Source organism: Siphateles boraxobius, unplaced genomic scaffold (genome assembly GCF_051911475.1).
Source record: "Siphateles boraxobius isolate OS27281-9 unplaced genomic scaffold, OSU_SipBor_1 72, whole genome shotgun sequence".
In the NCBI taxonomy this organism is placed as follows: Eukaryota; Metazoa; Chordata; class Actinopteri; order Cypriniformes; family Leuciscidae; genus Siphateles; species Siphateles boraxobius.
Genome location: NW_027509200.1, coordinates 1,513,326 through 1,531,298, shown reverse-complemented (window position 1 = coordinate 1,531,298; position 17,973 = coordinate 1,513,326). Strand labels below are relative to the sequence as shown.

General features: G+C 42.7%; 1 protein-coding gene across 1 annotated transcript; it reads right to left on the bottom strand.

Moving 5' to 3' along the window:
• Positions 1-4,371: 4,371 nt before the first annotated feature.
• Positions 4,372-15,454, bottom strand: angptl1b (angiopoietin-like 1b). The gene is made up of 5 exons (XM_077217307.1): positions 14,913-15,454; positions 10,744-11,518; positions 7,252-7,445; positions 6,275-6,545; positions 4,372-4,966 (listed from the first exon to the last, which is right to left on the bottom strand). Exons 2-5 carry the CDS (start codon positions 11,492-11,494, stop codon positions 4,779-4,781), a joined length of 1,404 nt encoding a protein of 467 aa, XP_077073422.1. The 5' UTR covers positions 11,495-11,518; positions 14,913-15,454; the 3' UTR covers positions 4,372-4,778.
• Positions 15,455-17,973: the final 2,519 nt, after the last annotated feature.

Sequence of the window (17,973 nt, the reverse complement as noted above, 5' to 3'; positions counted from 1 at the left end):
GACAACAATATCATCAAGATATAAAAGAAGGGACTGGCACTGATGGTCACCGAACAACCGCTCCATCAATCGCTGGAAGGTGCTTGGGGCATTGCACAACCCAAATGGCATCCTATTCCACTCAAATAGGCCAAAAGGAGTGCAAAAAGCAGTTTTAGATTTGTCCCTCTCAGCTACAGGTACCTGATTGTACCCGCTGGCCAGGTCCATGGTAGAAAACCAACGGGCCCCAGCCAGCGAGTCCAAAGTCTCCTCAATACGTGGTAGAGGGAACGCGTCCTTCCTAGTCTTTGAATTTAAGCGACGGTAGTCCACACGCATGCGCAGACTACCATCCTTTTTTTTGACCAGGACGATAGGCGAAGCATAAGGACTACAGCTCTCTCTAATTACCTGAGTTTCCAACAATTGATTGATATGTGCCTTCACCACCTCGTACTCGGATGGAATACGCCGGAACCGCTGCCTAACAGGGATGTCATCCAACAAAGGGATCTCATGGGATATCAAATTGATACAACCCAGATCCCCATCACTCATAGAGAACACAGCCACATACCTCTCCAGTAGTGCCCTGACCTTGCCCTGTTCTTCTTCTAACAGCACTGATAAGTCCAACTGAGCTATCTGTTCCTGTACAGTGGGGGAAACCTGCACCACCTGTGTACTCACTTTGGCTGTAACAGTCTTAACTTCAGTAACCTCTGGGGGCAAACTAATCACATCCACCTTATTCACCGTACCAATAACAGTGCTAGCGTACAGCACTACATCCATTGTACCAACATTAACTACAGGCACATAGACAGTTCCACCATCCACCCTTAAAAGAGAGGGAGACGCCAGCAAACCTGCCGGTAGACCAGAAGCTGGTGGTTCAAACAGTACTGTAACGTTCAAATATGTCATCGAACAGGTTGCATCGAACAGGTTGAAATACAAATTTCATGGTGCCACCCGAGATGCGACACGCCCGACGTCCCCGCACCTTAACTCGCCCCCCATCATCCAAAACCGACTGAACGTCAACCTGATGGCAATATTGTAAAGCCTGAAAGACAGAATCAGGGGCCCGGGACTCCATGGGTAGTTTGAAAAGCGCTGTGCCATGCTGGCCAAAGAGCTCCTGGTAGCAGCGGCTCAGGATGTTCATACCCAACACCCCAGGAACAGCTGCACACACACCACCTGGAGGATCTCGGACCAACAGCACACCGCAACCCAAAACACCTCGGCCACACAGCTCCACGTCCAATTCCAGATAACCAATATAAGGAATTGAAAGGCCGTTGGCGGCTCTAAGCTGTAACCAGTGACACGATCTAAGCCGTTCCTGGCCCCATAACCCAAAATTAGCCACAAACCAACTCTCCGTAAGGGTGGACACCATGGATCCGGTGTCCACCAGGCAAGGTACCTTAACCCCACCCATCAATACTATGAGCTGTGGGCAAGTAGACATAAAGCGTGACATAAAATTGGAACCAGATACACTTTCGGAGCCTACCTTTTTCCCAACCAAGTTGCGGCCCTGAAACTCGGTGGAAACTAGTTTTCCGACGGCTGCATAGACGATGACTGTTCACCACTCGTTAAAGCAGAATTCACACGGGCTGATGGCGGAACCACTATCCGCTCCCCCTCGCAATACCTGGCATAATGACCAGGTTGCTGACACCTTCTGCAAATTAAATTAGCCTTAAATGGTTGCAACCGTAACAGGGGATTTTGCAGCTGAGCCATACCTTGAGTTAACTGGTTCAATTGTTGCTGTTGCTTTCCAAGCATGTCCCGTAGTTCACTTATTTCTGACACTGCTGAACCACTGCTAATACGATGCTGATGTCCCTGTACCCCATATTGAATGCCATAAGCAGATGGGACAGACTGACTTCGACCGCGCACCCCACCAGGTATACCTTCTCTTTCCCAACGAATAGCTTCGCTGCGAATATCGAACAAGGTAGCAGTGGGTTGACGACGCACTAGTTGCTTAAGTTCGCGTCGAAGAGCACAATCATTAACATATTCAACCTACTGGTCTCTTAGCAAAATTTCACTATTAGGCATACCATGAGGCGATTCACTTTCACCTTTTCCAGAAGGCTCATCAGGGCCAAGGAGAATCCCACCAATGTCTCCCCCTCCTGCTGTCTTCTGGAAAAGAACGACTCCTGGAGCGCTACATAAAACTTTGTGCAACCATACAAATCACGCAATACCTGAATAATTCGATCCGGATCCTCCCTCTCGTCCCTAGACCGATAGCGAATCTCGTCCCTCGCTTCTCCCTCCAGATGATCAAACAGAAAAAATGCCTGATCCGCTGTAGACAGATGGCGAAGACGCATACAAGCCTGGGCCTCCTCCACCCATACATTGATGCCAATGCCCGACCGGCCACTAAACTTTGGACACTTACGATCCCGGGGAATGAAAACAAACCGCTCCGGGGCCGATGCACCAGCACCAATACGTGGGGGATCCGCGGCCACAGGAATAGCAACATTGGATGGACCTGGCTGTGCAACAGACACTGGCTCTTGCCGCAGCCTTTCATTATCAGCTTTAAGTTGAGCTACTAAATCTCTTAACTCACGCAATTCATCCTCCATTTTTGCAACTGCACAAGCACTTACCGCAAATATAACGCTAGATTGACTTGTGCCAATCAACCACAAAAATGGACTGCCACGGTCTGCTCGTTTGGTTCCTACAGAAACACAAGGAAATAAAAAAAAGGAAAAAAACAACAAAAACACCCACGTCTCTGTACTATACAAGAGGGAACCCTGCCGACTGCGCCAGAATGTGGCGAGTGGGTGCGGTTGAGACACAAGCTCAAGTTGATTTATTAATAAAGAAGTCCGACTACGCCACCCTGGGAGTTAAACCCAGGGAAAATACTAAATATTGAGCAAAGCACACAGGTTCAGTTCCCTCATAAAGTTAGACAAGAGACGTGAGTATAATACAAAAGTACAAAGGTTTATTAATACAAAAAATGATTAAAAATGTTGGACACTAAGACCCACATCCACCACTAACAACCCCACTTCAGATTAAAGAAACAAACAAACCAGTATAACAATATATAGCTGCAAAGCAAGTACCCAAATTATAACAGCAGGGCTGGGGCTCCAAACGAAGAGGAATCACTGTGGAGTTCGGTGTTACGGGGCACACGTTCACGCGCACACACACCCGTGCAGCCTAATCACACTATCACACTCAAGTGTACACTGCACACGATAAGAAAGAACCACCACCACAAGGAAGAACAGCACTCCAGCCGTGGGACACCAGCTCCTGCAGTAGAAAAATAAGAACAAAAAGAAACTATACAAATGAACATAGAAATAACCATAAAGACATTACAAAATAAGAAAAAGAAAAACCAATGACCTAAAAGGATCAACGAGTTGATCTGGGAGATTATTGAAAAGCAATTTCACTCAGTAGATGTTCACACACCCAGATAACCACTTTGTTGGTTGTTTTAAATAAAAGCAGAAAAAGAAAAAAGAGTTAAATCCAAGAAACAAAACAAAAAAACATATGAAGTAGGGCACTAGAACGACACGATAAAAGAATCAAACGAGCAGTCCCCTGGTTGTTATGGTGATGATCACGTCAGCGCCGCTATCAACGGCAGCGCTTTGACAGCGTGAGCAGCCACAAACAAATCACAACGGAGAGCGAGCAGTCCCCTGGTTGTTATGATGATCGCATCGGCGCGACTGTATCAACCGCCGCGCTTTAACAGCGTGACAACAGCAACAACAAATCTCAGCAGAGAACGAGAGGGAGAATCCATCAGGATATTATGTCAGATAGCACACTTTATAGCCACGGATTGATCACAGTCATGCCCATCGATAGCACAATGGGATACAGGGAATCACGCCTATTTAGTGCGCAAAAGGAGTGTTAAACCCACACAACACTATATATCGAGCGCTTAACAATAAACATACCTTCAAGGCGATCAATAGCACATCCACCAGGCAGCGCGAATGAGCAACAGCACCAACACATAAAGCTACAGCCACCATGGACACGAGCAAACAAACGGGGGAAGACAGACGTGACGCATCCCGGTTGACAACCAATCAGCCTTTAAATGGGAAGTACCATTTGCTGATAGGCCAATATTACTGTCAATCACCTAATCCCGTTACATTCAGAGAACATTCCATTGTATCATTCTTCAATCATTATGGAAACGTTACTTTTGAATGTTCTCTGGACGTTCTGAAACAAGTTACATTTAAAAAACATTAGATGAACATCCAACTAAACACTTTCAGAAAAAAGTTCCAACAACAATGTTTTTATCCTAACGGTTTAAGAATATAATTAAAAACCAGATAACTTTGAATGAACGCTTTATTAATGTTGCTGGAAGAGCGTTTGATCATAACTTCTGAGAACGTTCCCTGTTTTCTGGAAATAATTTATAAACAGCAGCATATATTTAGGTGCACTGTATCAATAAGAACATTTACATTAAAAGTTCCCATGCATGTGAAGTCCAAGTCTTCCAACTTGTTCTTCTGGGTGGAAAGCTCATTATAGTCGTCACAGATGTTAGAAATCTCTTTTATTTTATTTCAGTTTCATTATAAAATGGTGATGACAATCTTTCATCTCAAGATAACCTCAAACATTACTAATACAGCCTGGTGAAGACCGGAGCCATATTGAACTCATCGTTGATGTTTCCTGCTGGTGAAGTTGAAGTATGAGCTGTGTGAGGTCGGGGATCCACTCGAGCTTCAGTCAACGGGCCTGATCATCATACGCACAGACTTCATGGAGTAAAAACCCCCTCCGTAATCCGCCCAGAAGATGCCGTCCTGAAACCTGCTGCGATACACTCCTCCTGAATACCACACGCCGTTCAGATTGGTCTGACCGCAGGCGCTGTACCACCAGCCGGCCTTGTGGAAATGAGCACAGTTCCCTGGAAAACAAGACGACCAGGGTTTCAAATCAACACCCGCCAAATGTGGTTAAAAATCACCTGTGGTGGGAAACACTGATAAATCACTTGCCAATTTGGTGCACTATTATAATTACTCATTTTGCTGGGGAAGTTCGTGTGAGCCAAATCTGCGCAAATACACGTGAGCATCATGATATATTAAATACAGCGTATCTTGCAGAATCTGTGCATATCTGGCTTACTTGAACACACACGTCACTAGGCAACAAATAACAGCGCGCTTGTTTATTTGCATTGAAGCAATAGCGAAGATTAAAAAGCGTTTGGTTAACAGAAAAGACATTGTTTTTTGTTGTTCTTTGTACTGTATTGATCTGTCCAGCTAAAACACATGTCTGGTGAAGAGGATTAAAGAGTAAGGAGGAGATGCTGGATGACAGGATTCTGTTTGAATAAGAAATGAATGTATGAAATCCAAAACTTGATATATAAACTGTGACATAATTAATCTGGCTCATTTCTTTTTTTTTTTTTTTTTGGCAAGTAGAAGTTCTAAATGGCCGGTAACTTACAAATTTAGTAGCCAAATTGGACGGTGAGTGAAAAAGTGTTTTTCACATCCGTAACAAGCATTTTGAGAGGTGTTTGACAATTCAGAGCCAACGTACAGGCGAACGAAAAATCCAGAATCCCTGGTGCACAACTTTCCAATGCCACATTTTGATGTGTGAGTGTGTGTGTGTGTCTCCATACCTTAGCCAAACTGCTAGTCTATTTTCAGAATCAATTTGTTGTTGGAAATTGGTAGTCTTGTTTTTAAAATGTGTCTCCAGTATCGCTAGCAAAGCATCAAACTGAGCCACTGACATCCTGAAGTAAACTTTGAATCTCTCGGGATAATCCCGCAGCAAACTCTCCTTCCTCACTTCGCAATCCCAGGATTGGATGATGGACACAATATTTCCTCTTTCTTTTCCTCAAAATCATCCTCACTGCTTGAAGACTCCATTTTGTATTGTTTTGCGATTTTTCCTCCGCAACTGATTAATTAATAATAATGATTATTATTATTATTATTAATTAATTGGCATCTGACTCAGTGTGCAAGGTTTCAGTGTGCAAGGATTGAGTGTGCAAGACGCTTCAAGAACACGTACAAGGGAAGGCCACACCCTGCTAACAGGGAACACATCTTGATTTAAGGGTGTTTAGATATTAGTACTGAAACACAAGACTTCACAATCCTCAACCCAGGGTTTTCAGGTGTAGTGTGTGTAATGGATCTGATTGAGCCAGGGTTGGTCACCGTGTGGCGCGTGAAAGCACCTGAGAAGGCGTCGTGGTCGTGGTCCAGCGTGGTGAAGGGTTTGCCGTTGTTGCTGGTCAGCGAGTCTCCAGCGTTGCCCTGGTACGAGCCCAGACGGAGACGGTACGCCTGGCTCTCCGGCTCCAGGTGGAAGCTGCTGTACGCCGCGTAAACCTTTTTGCCCATCCAGTCCTCCAGCTCCACCAGCAGCTTGTAGTCCTCCTGCTTGCCCAGGTTGTAGATGTTTTCTAGACCCAGCCAGTGTTCGCCATCCACGTTTCCAAAGCCTCTCTGTAGGAAAAGGAAAAGAGAGCCGTTGAAAATGCTGTTTTCATTACCGTCACACTGGCCTTTGAAACACTGGAAAGGCTTCTTTGAACAACTCTGCTTAGCTGATGATGGATATTTTAGATATCACCAGACTTTACCCTGCTGATTTATACTGCACATACTGCGGGTTATTATTATTTCATGAGTGATTACGCATGCTCGAGTTCAGTTACAACTCAAACACCCCTGAAACAGCTCATCAACACTGGGATGTGGGTTACAATGAGGTTTAAGAGGCTTCACTGTGTGTGTGTGTGTGTGTGTGTGTGTGTGTGTGTGTGTGTGTGTGTGTGTGTGTGTGTGTGTGTGTGTGTGTGTGTGTGTGTGTGTGTGTGTGTGTGTGTGTGTGTGTGTGAGTGTGTGTGTGTGTGTGTGTGTGTGTGTGTGTGTGGGGCTAAAGGCGAAAGGACCGCTGACACACGAGCGCAAACACAACAAACAGACATGAACCAGATCCAGCTGTTGATCTCTAATGTTAGCGTATGCCTCTCTGAGACAGCGTCTGTGTTTCTCTAAAATTTGAGAAATTTTGAGAAACAAAATTAATATTATTTACCAGTGTTGTTAGCTCAGAGGGGCCTCCACCTCTAGTTTTATTCCTGGATAATTCATCCGTTACAGAATCATTTAACACAGCGTTTTGTTGATGAATTAGCCATCACTATACCTTATAGCTGTCCCAGTTCCTGAAGAAGTTGACAGACCCGTCCTTCCTCCTCTGGATGAGGGTCCAGCCGCCTCGGTCCACGTCATGCTCACACCAAGCCTGTACCGGCGTGTCCGACCCCTGCGGCGTCAGCTGATACGCCCCGCTGGTGGTGTGTCCCGCCTGCATCACCTGCACACAGTCCCGGAACGGACCTCGGGACACCACAACACACCAATCAGTGCTGATGAGGAAGAGGGAGCAGTAATAATGCTCTTCAATTCTGATAATCCTCTCCATTTGTGCTGTTGTGATTTTCAGACTGTTCTTTTGTTCTCTGTTGATTATCTGATCGTGCCTAAGGATAACAGTTAAAAAAGTGAGTGAACTAGCTCAGTTTTCTAGATCGAGTTATAGTCTGCATAGGCCTATTGTTTTAAAGGTTTTATTGGGTCTGATTAGGCTTTGGTACATTTTATATTGAATTTTAAGGCTAAAAGTAGCTCCTAACTGGCGAATTTAGTAGCAACTCCTAAAAATAATGGGCGTGTCACTCCTAACTTTAGGACTCCTAATTTTTTTCACTAAGAGTAATTCACGAAGCATTTTAGCCCTAAAAGTAGCACCTAAGTCTGGGACAGCTTAAAAGAAGTCGAGAGGACTCCTAACTCACTAAGACCTATTCACAAAGGATTGTAGCGCATATCACCGCCTCGCAGTCGTCCGGGGTCTGCGACACAAGCGGGAATGCTGCATTGATCTGCAAACAAATCTTCTCCTATGTCTCACGCTTAGTTTTACTTGATATCCCAGTGTCGAATTTCCCTTTTTTTTTTTTTTTTTTTTTTTTTCATTTTATTTTTTTTCAGCCCCAACTGGACCAGCAGCAGTAACTGATCCTGCGTCCAGTTGGGCTTTCTTTTTCGTTTTGGCGAGTTCATAATCCACCGTCATTCAACTATTACATTACTTCAATAGGAGCAACATTTACTTGCTTTAAGTAGTCTATTTAGGCTATGGAAGCTTGTTTCCGCCACAGAATGAAAAATAAAAAAGCTAATTGCGACTTTTTATCTCACAACTGCGACTTTATTTCTCACATTTCTGACTTCATATCTCGCAATTGTGAGATAAAAAGTCGCAATTATTTTAATTTATTTTTATTCAGTGGCGGAAACAAGCTTCTATACTAATAGGATGTCAATTAACCAAGCAAGTGTTAATGCAAGTGTCGTTTTTCATTATTAGGCAAGTGGCGGTTTCATTAGGGTATTAGGCTACCTTAATTTAATTTAATTTAATTCACCACTTTTCTCTCTCTTTCTGCCTTTTTAGAATTACACTTCACTGGGGCCTGCACAAACATGTCATTATATATGCATTTCGATGACATTACTATTATTATTTTGTGTAGGACACAGACATATTTAGATGTCGTAATTCCACGATTTGTTGCGTCTGTGTTATGTTCCGCATGATGGCCCTGTCATCTAACAACCAATCACCGTGATCATTGCGAGGAAACTCGTGCATGAGAATTGACGTCATCCATAGCAACGAAGACTCACTCTTAGTTTAGGAGTTGTCATTTTTCCTTACTAAGAGTAGGTCTGAAAGGCGTTGTGAATAACTTTTAAGAGAAAACTCCTAGCTAAAATATTTTAATGGGATTTAGGAGTACTCCTAGTGGTAAAATAAAATTCTTTGTGAATACGGCCCCAGATGTCGGATACTTGTCGGAAAATAAAGCGATTTGCATTGCATTCAAAATAATCATGCACTCAATGGGAATTAAACTGTAATGAAGTTAACTCTTTCTCACCAGCATTTAAAAAAAAAAACAATTTGCCAATCACTGCTAGCGTTTTTAATCATTGTTACAAATGTTTCATGGCCGCCATAAGAAAAAAAAAGTTTGATTCTAGCACCATACATTCTTTTTTATCAACACTTAAACATGGGTAAGTTTAATAAAAAAAAATTAACATTTTGAGCAAAGAGCTGAGAAAACAGTGTTTTTTGTCAAAAACTACATCCAGATCAAAACAGTGATGAAGTATATTGTGTCTTTTGAATAATGACTCTGGATTCAAACTGTATAAAAGTGTTTCTTTACTTTCTTTAAGCAACGTTATGCATACATATAACTCACTGGCGCTTCATTGTCGCCCTCTCGTGACATCATATCACTTGCGCCAACCTAGAACACCATAGCAACAACACCACAGAGTACATCGAGTCCATCAACACCTCAAAGCTTCACAGTGCTGGAGCTCATCCTGGGTCGATATTTCATTCTGTGACATTAGGCAGGTTTGATTTATATGCTGTTTAATGTTGATGATCGAGTCAATTTACATATGCATATGATTACAAATGATACCGCTTGTTTCTGCTTCTTCTCCTGTGTTTTGATCAGGAGATTCTGTACTCTTTCAGAATAGCGCCCCCTATAACAATGAAAACACGGAAAGCCGGAAAATTCCGTCAATGGCGGGGAAAAGAGAGGGAAAGGTTCAGGGAAGAAAGAGGAGGGAAGCGGTGAATGTTTAATCACAAAATAAACAAACAACAAAGTGAAAGTAAAGCTAGAAGCTTAACGAAAACAAAACAACAATATAAAGTCCAGGCCTGGTCCTCTGTCGTCCTCCACTGTCATCACTCCTCCCCTTATCCTTCCAAAGCTCCTCTGAGACTCGAGACCGCTGTGTCACGCAGGTGACGCTCATTAACATTCCTCGCTCCGATCCCACTGCTCTCTGCCCCGCCCTGCTTCACGCCACATCAACCTATGACACTGGCGTTGCAAGCACCACAACATACTATTTATGATTAATCTCAATTTATTGTGCACGTCTTAGAAATCTAAACGTAAAATCTAAATCCCAACCAGTCAGAAGAGCGTGTGGGCGGAGTATCTCTGCAAGAATATTGACCTCACAACAAAATAAATCCAAAATCACAGCCAATCAGAAGAGCGTGTGGGCGGAGTCTCACTTAAAGCTCACTGCACTTACAACGAAATCACTCTAAAATCACAGCCAATCAGAAGAGCCTGTGGGCGGAGTCTCACTTAAAGCGCACTGCACTTACAACGAAATGACTCTAAAATCACAGCCAATCAGAAGAGCGTGTGGGCCGAGTCTCTCTGCAGGCTCAGTGCACTCACAACCAAATGGATAAATAAATAAATTCATAAATATCACACCATTTTAACATTATTAAAAATACATACTGAGTGACTGAATCAATCATAGATTACACTTGTTTGTTCACAGTTTGAACGTTCTTGTTTCCTTTCATTTATTTTGAGGATCTGAGGTGAATTATTCATTGTCTCTTTCAGTACGGTTATAAATGATATTCAATCTAATATAATATGCATTTAATATTAAATAAAAAACACCTTTTATCATGTGTGTCGTGGCGCCTGGTCATGGTTGTCATGGAAATGACGCGTGTGTTGGCAGACGTGTGTTTTGCTGTGTGATGAGTTGATCAGTGATGTGTTACCCTCCAGACTGGCGTTGGCCTGCCGAGTTGGCCTGTCCTCTGGGACGGTCACGCCGGGGCTACTCTGGATCTCGTTGGAGAGGCGGGGCACGTACACGGGGAGGTTCTCCGGCACGACCTGCAGGAGCGGCGGAGGTAGCGGCTCCCGCGGGTGACTCCCGTACACCTGCAGGCATCGCTCCTCCAGAGCGGCGATCAGCAGAGACTGGTTGTTGACCAGCGCCGCCAGCGTGGAGAAGCGCAGCTCCAGGTCCCGGTAGAGGCCGGACACCCGCAGCGCCTCCGCCGTGGCGTTCAGGACCCGGCCCTCCAGCGCCGCCAGCTCCAGGGAGTTATCCCGCTTGCGGATGATCTCGTGCAGCAGCTGCATGTACAGCTGGGTGACGCGTGAGTTCATGTTGCGCGACTCTTTACGCAACAGTTTCATTTCATTGACCATGTTTCCATCCACATCCACGATTAACCGGAGCGTGTCCATCTCACGTCTCTGCTTGGTCAAGATCTCGCGGACGTCGGCCACGTCCGTCTGTGTCACGCGCTCTTTATCGGACAGAGACGGGCCCTGGCTGGCACAGATCGGCCCTGTGATCCTCTGCTCCGGGACCAAGAACGTGTAAGAGCACTTTTTGGGTTCCCCGTTTTCTGCGAGCCTCCTCTTTCGGCTCGGGACGGGCCCCCTGGAAGCGCTCTGGCTCCGTTCACCGGTGAGGACCCAGAGCAGAGCGCACAAGATCCAGGCATGAGGACTCATCGCAGCGGAGCAGGAGATCCGACCCTGAGACACAAACACCACAGAGACACACACACTGCACTTACTGGAGGATGCTGCACATCTGTTGATATGTTTTCCATTCAGTGACACACTTCCAAAATAACAGAAACACTGTGAAAGACTTGCTGTGTCATATTCAGTTATAAGAAGCATTAGCGTGATTAGAGGATTAGTTCACTTCAGGATTAAAATTTCCTGATAATTTGCTCTCCCCCACGTTATCCAAGATGTTCATGTCTTTCTTTTTTCAATGGAAAAGAAATGAATGTTTTTGAGGAAAACACTCCAGGATTTTCTCCATATAGTGAATTCAATGGAGTAACTTTGAATGGAGTCTCACATTTGGACCTTTGACCCATTGGACTCCATTAAAGTCACTATATGGAGAAAAATCCTGGAGTGTTTTCCTCAAAAACCTTCATTTCTTTTTGACTGAAGAAAGAAAGACATGATCATCTTGGATGGTGTGGGGGAGAGTAAATTCAGTGGCGTCATGCCCATTCAAAGTGAAGGGCACGTGCCCCCTCAGATTTTTCCTCCCTGATATGTTTTTTGTCACAACTTTATTCCTATTATGCTCCATAATTACCAGAGCCTATAACGACTCAAATGTATTCTTCTGGATGTGTAATAAATCTGTCAGCATCAGCCCGCCCCTTATCCTAATATGGTGTCTGTGTATATCAAATCTAGAGCGCTACGCGCGTAGCTCTATAATCTTTGCTGTGTATGTTCAAGCAACTCACTCGTCTCGTACGTTGAGCTGGCAATGCTTTACAGATGGTCTTGAAGTGGTAAGTGGGCAAAGCAACAAATCGGCATTGAATTAGTTATCTGATGATATTAAAAGGTAGTGGGATTATTTGTGGTTGACCTGGAAATTTTAACTTGATCAAAAAGTTATGGATTTGATATTAGCTGCGAATTCAGAGCATTAACTTAAGTTGTGTCAGTGTAACGTTATCGATAGCTAGTCTAACCGTAAAGTAGTTGGCTAACGTTACTGCCTGCCATACAAAGCCAATAAGCCATAGTAACGTAATTTCAGAGCACCACAAAGTCAGACCTCAGCACCTTTATGTACCTTTAATGTAAGATCGTTCTTAGGTCACATACCAATTTAAAATCACAACATAAAAACTGCAATGTTACTGTTTTTAAAATCATGTGTAGTTGTACAGTAAGTGTGTGTGTAAACATGCTTTAATTAAGTAGACTTCAAAAGCTTTTGAATTTGAGCTTACAGTTCTTTTATCAACCTGTCTTTTACATAAACTTACAAAGTAGATACTTTAACGTAGTCCTCAGATAGAGGAGGGTTGCTGCTAGCTCCGTTAAGGTATTTCTGTCCCTCCCAAACTGCATTGAAATAGTATGTTTAGCAGCAAAAATTTAAACATTTTCAGGGGGAGAAACCCCCCTACCCCTCCTAACATGATCCATATCACCCGTCAGAAAACAATTGCAACGTCTCAGATTGTGCCCCCCCCCCAGAATTTTGGCTTGCATGACGCCCCTGAGTAAATTATCAAGAGATTTTAATTCTGAAGTGAACTAATCCTTTAACATACACAGATGAGTTTTAACAACATCTCCATTCGTAGCTCGTAGAAGAACGAGGCTCACATGGATGAATGATGACAGAATGCAGTATTAGTGTTTGAGTTTCTGTGAGGAGCGTTTGGCCGTCACATGACAGCTCACGGTCAGGTGAGTTTGCTTTGCATCTTATTAGTGGTCCAGTTTTTCCCTTCTCTGCTCATGAAAAGTTTGGTTTCTCATAAGAAACCCAGTGACTAATTCAGCGTAGGTAGCATATCGCTGTCATTCAAAGTGAAAACTTGTAGGTGATTTGTAAGGTTTCAGCTGCATGCTGCTTCATTTATACTTGCTTTCTAAATGTCAGTGATGCTTTAGCTTCTTTAATGCAGCTTTACTTAGAAATGAAGAATATGACATTAAAACAAGAGATTTTACTGTAAGTGTAGCCTGTGTGTTTGTCATATTGCCAAATTCCGTGTGAAGGATTGTCTGTACAGGAAAATAGAAATGTGTTAAATAGAAATAGAACTGCAGCCTTAAATAGAGCCTGGCACGACTGATGAGTTCAGTCACAATAATATGAACATTATTCCAGCGGTTTGGTGAAAACGCTCAGGATTGGCTGCTTCAGGATTTTCCATCACGAACACTGCTCTTTCACAATGTCCAGAAAACAGAACGAGGGAGGAAAAGGATCGGTTGCCATCCCGAGTAAAAGAAAATAAGTTAGGTCAGATTTTCTTGTTGTTCTCTGTACTGTCATATAGGGGTGGAAAAGTCTAATAATAAATCATTTGAGATGCTCTGGAACTCAATTCCTGCTGAATTAAAGAAATACTTGAGAATAAAGGCACATTGTTGAAGCATAAAGGATGTTTAGGCTTGTGTGCATGCAGCTGGATATTATAAAACTATTATCCCAATTATTCTCAAAAATTAACAAAACACTGACACTTGTATTGTTTACATTTGTTGAATATGAATTAAAAAAATAAAACACCTGGAGAATATGGAAAGTGAACTGTTATTCTACCAAAAAACACATTCAGAAGTTTTGCATGTCACTTCTTGTTAAATTCAACAATACTAGAAATCCTGCATAAACATTTGCAGATTTGTCAGGAGTGAACTATTGTACTCTACATGTATAGCCATAAAGCATCTTCATCTGAACATAAAAATGTAAGACATGTAAAGCTTATTCATGCGCTAGCAGACTCAAAACCAGGATGGAAAAAGTTACTCACAGTAACAGTGTTTGAGAGCTAGATGAAAAATCTGCAAGGTCTCGCTAGAAGAACCCAATCGGATAAAGTTCAAGGCTTGTTTTTAAACTCACACGAGAATTAATAGTCACTTTAATTCTGTTTTCTGAGGATCATGTGATGAAGTGAGTTTGTCCTTCAGCATAAAGGCTTACATGCATCTAATAAATCCGTAGACAAGTAGTGCAAGCATTTCACTCTATATATATTTGAGTATTTGAGGCGTAAGATGAACGCAGAGGCTGGCGGCTGCTCTACAAACATCCACAACACAGAGAGAGAAATCCACATCCACCAGACTTATGAACATTCCTCTAAGTGTACACACATTTGGACTTGACTTTATAGGGTGTATTATAGAGCATTCAGTGGATTATTATGCAGATAAATGTTCTGTTGTATTTTTATTCTGTTATTACAGTCATGAAACATCATTCGTGTCTTCACTGTGTCATGCAATCCAAAATGAATAAAAGCTTGTACATTTAGCTGTGTATAATAAGGTTTTTTATTTCTTTGTCTATGGCAACAGAAGCATCAACCAACCGTCAGAGAGTAAAAGCAGCAGAAATCAAGTTACAGTAACTGACCTCTGCGTTCCTTCTGTCACGATCCTCCGTCTACTGGAGTCCCTCGTAGATGAGTGTGTGTGTGTGTGTGTGTGTGTTTGTGTGTGTGTGTGATCGTTCCTTCTGTCACGATCCTCCTTCTACTGGAGTCTCTCCTGCTGTAGATGAGTGTGTGTGCGTGTGTGTGTGTGTGTGTGTGTGTGTGTGTGTGCGTTCCTTCTGTCAGGACTGACGATCCTCCGTCTACTGGAGTCTCTCCTGCTGTAGATGAGTGTGTGTGTGTGTTCCTTCTGTCAGGACTGACGATCCTCTGTCTACTGGAGTCTCTCCTGCTGTAGATGAGTGTGTGTGTGTGTGTGTGTGTGTGTGTGTGTGTGTGTGTGTGTGTGTGTGTGCGTTCCTTCTGTCAGGACTACTGATCCTCCCTCTACTGGAGTCTCTCCTGCTGTAGATAAGTGTGTGTGTGTGTGTGTGTGTGTGTGTGTGTGTGTGTGTGTGTGTGTGTGTGTGTGTGTGTGTGTGTGTGTGTTTGTGATTTGTGAGGACACAAATGTGTATAATGACATGGGTATTACACTGGTATTACAACCTGGACGTGATTTATGAGGACATTTCATGAATGGCTTTAAGAATAAACTAAGGAGTGTTTTATTAAAAATGTAAAAATGCAGAATGTCTCCTGTGATGGGTAGGTTTAGGGATAGGGGCAGTGTGTGTGTGTGTGTGTGTGTGTGTGTGTGTGTGTGTGTGTGTGTGTGTGTGTGTGTGTGTGTGTGTGTGATGGGTAGGTTTAGGGATAGGGTCAGTGTAAGGGGATAGAATATACAGTTTGTCCAGTATAAAAAATATTACGCCTATGGAATGTCCTCATAAAATCACAAAAACAAACGTGTGTGTGTGTGAGTGTGTGTGTGTGTGTGTGTGTGTGTGTGTGAGAGTTAGTAGATTGTCATCACTCAATGGCTGGCTGTCTAAGTGGTGTCCGCAAAATAATATGGAATTCATAGACAATTGGAAAAGTTTTTGGGGCAAACCTGACCTGTTGAAAAGAGATGGTATTCATCCCTCCTGGGATGGTGCTGCTCTTCTCTCTAGTAATTTGGCTCATAGTCTTAGAGACAAAACATGACAATCTGGGGCTCAGGTCAGGAAGCAGACAGACTGGCTAAACCGACCGTCTGCCAGCTGTCTCATGTCACCAAGGTCAGATAAATCCCATCACATAGAGCCTCTTTCACCTAGATATCATCATATAGAACAGGGGAACAGGCACAGGTGAACTAGATATCATCATATAGAGACTGTGCCTGTTCCCCGAATTTGAAAATACAAAAAACGTCCGAACCCATCTAAGGGTAAAAATTGAATTGATGTTCAAAAAATAAAAAATAGATGTAATACAAATGAACAAATGATAAAGCTCGGGTTGCTGAATATTCGATCCCTTACTTCAAAAGCACTTATTTGTTTATGATATGATCACAGACTATAACCTAGATGTGCTAAACCAAGATCACTGTTATAAACATGAACCATACATATGAAAGGCAAAGGAGGTGTTGCTGTAATTGATAGTAATATTTTCAGAATTACTATGAAGTCTACTTTCAAATATAATTCGCTTGAAGTGTTGGTGCTTAATGTAACAATATCTAGTGTAAACGATAAATCACATTTGAGATTTGTGCTGGCTACTGTATACAGGCCACCAGGGCACCATACAGACTTTATGAAAGAATTTGCTGACTTTCTATCAGAGTTAGTACTGGCTGCAGATAAAGTCCTAATTGTTGGTGATTTTAATATGTAGATAACAAAAAAGCAGCATTAGGATTGGCATTTAAAGACATTCTTAACTCTATTGGAGTTAGACAACACGTGTCAGGACCTACTCATTGTCGTAATCATACTCTAGATCTAATATTATCACATGGTATCAATGTTGATGCTATTGAAATTCTGCAGCAGAGCGATGACATCTCAGATCATTATCTAGTCTCATGTAAACTTCATTTAGCCAAGGCTTCAAAGCCAACTCAGTGTTACAATTATGTTAGACCTATCACTTCTGCCACTAAAGATTGCTTTATCAATAATCTTCCTGATCAGTTTCATCATCTCAGCATCCCAGATAGCTTAGAAGAACTCGATATTGTGAAAGAATATTTTAACTCTCTCTTTTTCAGCACTTTAGACACAGTTGCTCCGTTGCGCTTAAAGAAGATTAAAGAAAATATGTCAACGCCGTGGTACAACGAACACACCCGGGCTCTTAAGAGAGCAGCCAGAAAAATGAAGCGAAACTGGAAGAAAACAGAACTGGAAGTATTTCGCATCTCATGGAAGGAGAGCTCGATTGCATACAGAGAGGCCTTAAAACTGTTAGATCTGCTTATTTTTCAACTCTATTAGAAGAAAATAAACAAATTCCTAGGTATTTATTTGAAACCATGGCTAAACTAATGAAAAATAAAGGTTCAAGCTCAGATGTTTCCAAACAGCACAGCAGTAATGACTTTATGAACTTTTTTACTTACAAGATTGATAATATCAGGGAAAAAATTATAACTATGCAACCGTCTACTATAGTATCGCATCAGACAGTGCAGTGTAGTCTCAATGACGAAAAATTTGTTTCATTCAATGCTATAGGAGAGGGTGAATTTTATAAACTTGTTAAATCATCTAAATCGACAACATGTATGTTAGACCCTAGAGGTTCCCGCCTTACAGGCCAAGCTTCTGTCGGTCTAGAATTCAGCACTATCTGCCCCGCTGCGCCGGCTCGGAATGCTGAGTTTTGCTTTTGCATCGCTTACTGATCAATAGAACAGCTCCATAGGTATTAAAAACCCATACTGCCACCCAGTTCAGGCTGAAAGCTTTAACCCTGGCTGCGTGGTGCACTATTAATACGGTTAGCTCCCGTGGGATGCTATTTATAGGGAATGACTCTTCTAGCCTCTCTTCCCTGACTCTCTGTGAGTCTATGGTGATTATGAACTGTATGAGTACGAGTATATGATCCCAGTATGCACGGCTTGTTACACTGTGTTCCCCATAGAGTAAGATATTACGCAGT

What these genes read in the sequence shown, in the direction of transcription:
- angptl1b (XM_077217307.1), bottom strand. Translation starts at nt 11,494, where the DNA reads ATGAGTCCTCATGCCTGGATCTTGTGCGCTCTGCTCTGGGTCCTCACC. An exon ending in GGAACTGGGACAGCTATAAG is followed by an intron (nt 6,546 to 7,251) that starts GTATAGTGATGG and finishes CTTTTCCTACAG; the next exon opens with AGAGGCTTTGGAAACGTGGA. An exon ending in CGACCACGACGCCTTCTCAG is followed by an intron (nt 4,967 to 6,274) that starts GTGCTTTCACGC and finishes CTTGTTTTCCAG; the next exon opens with GGAACTGTGCTCATTTCCAC.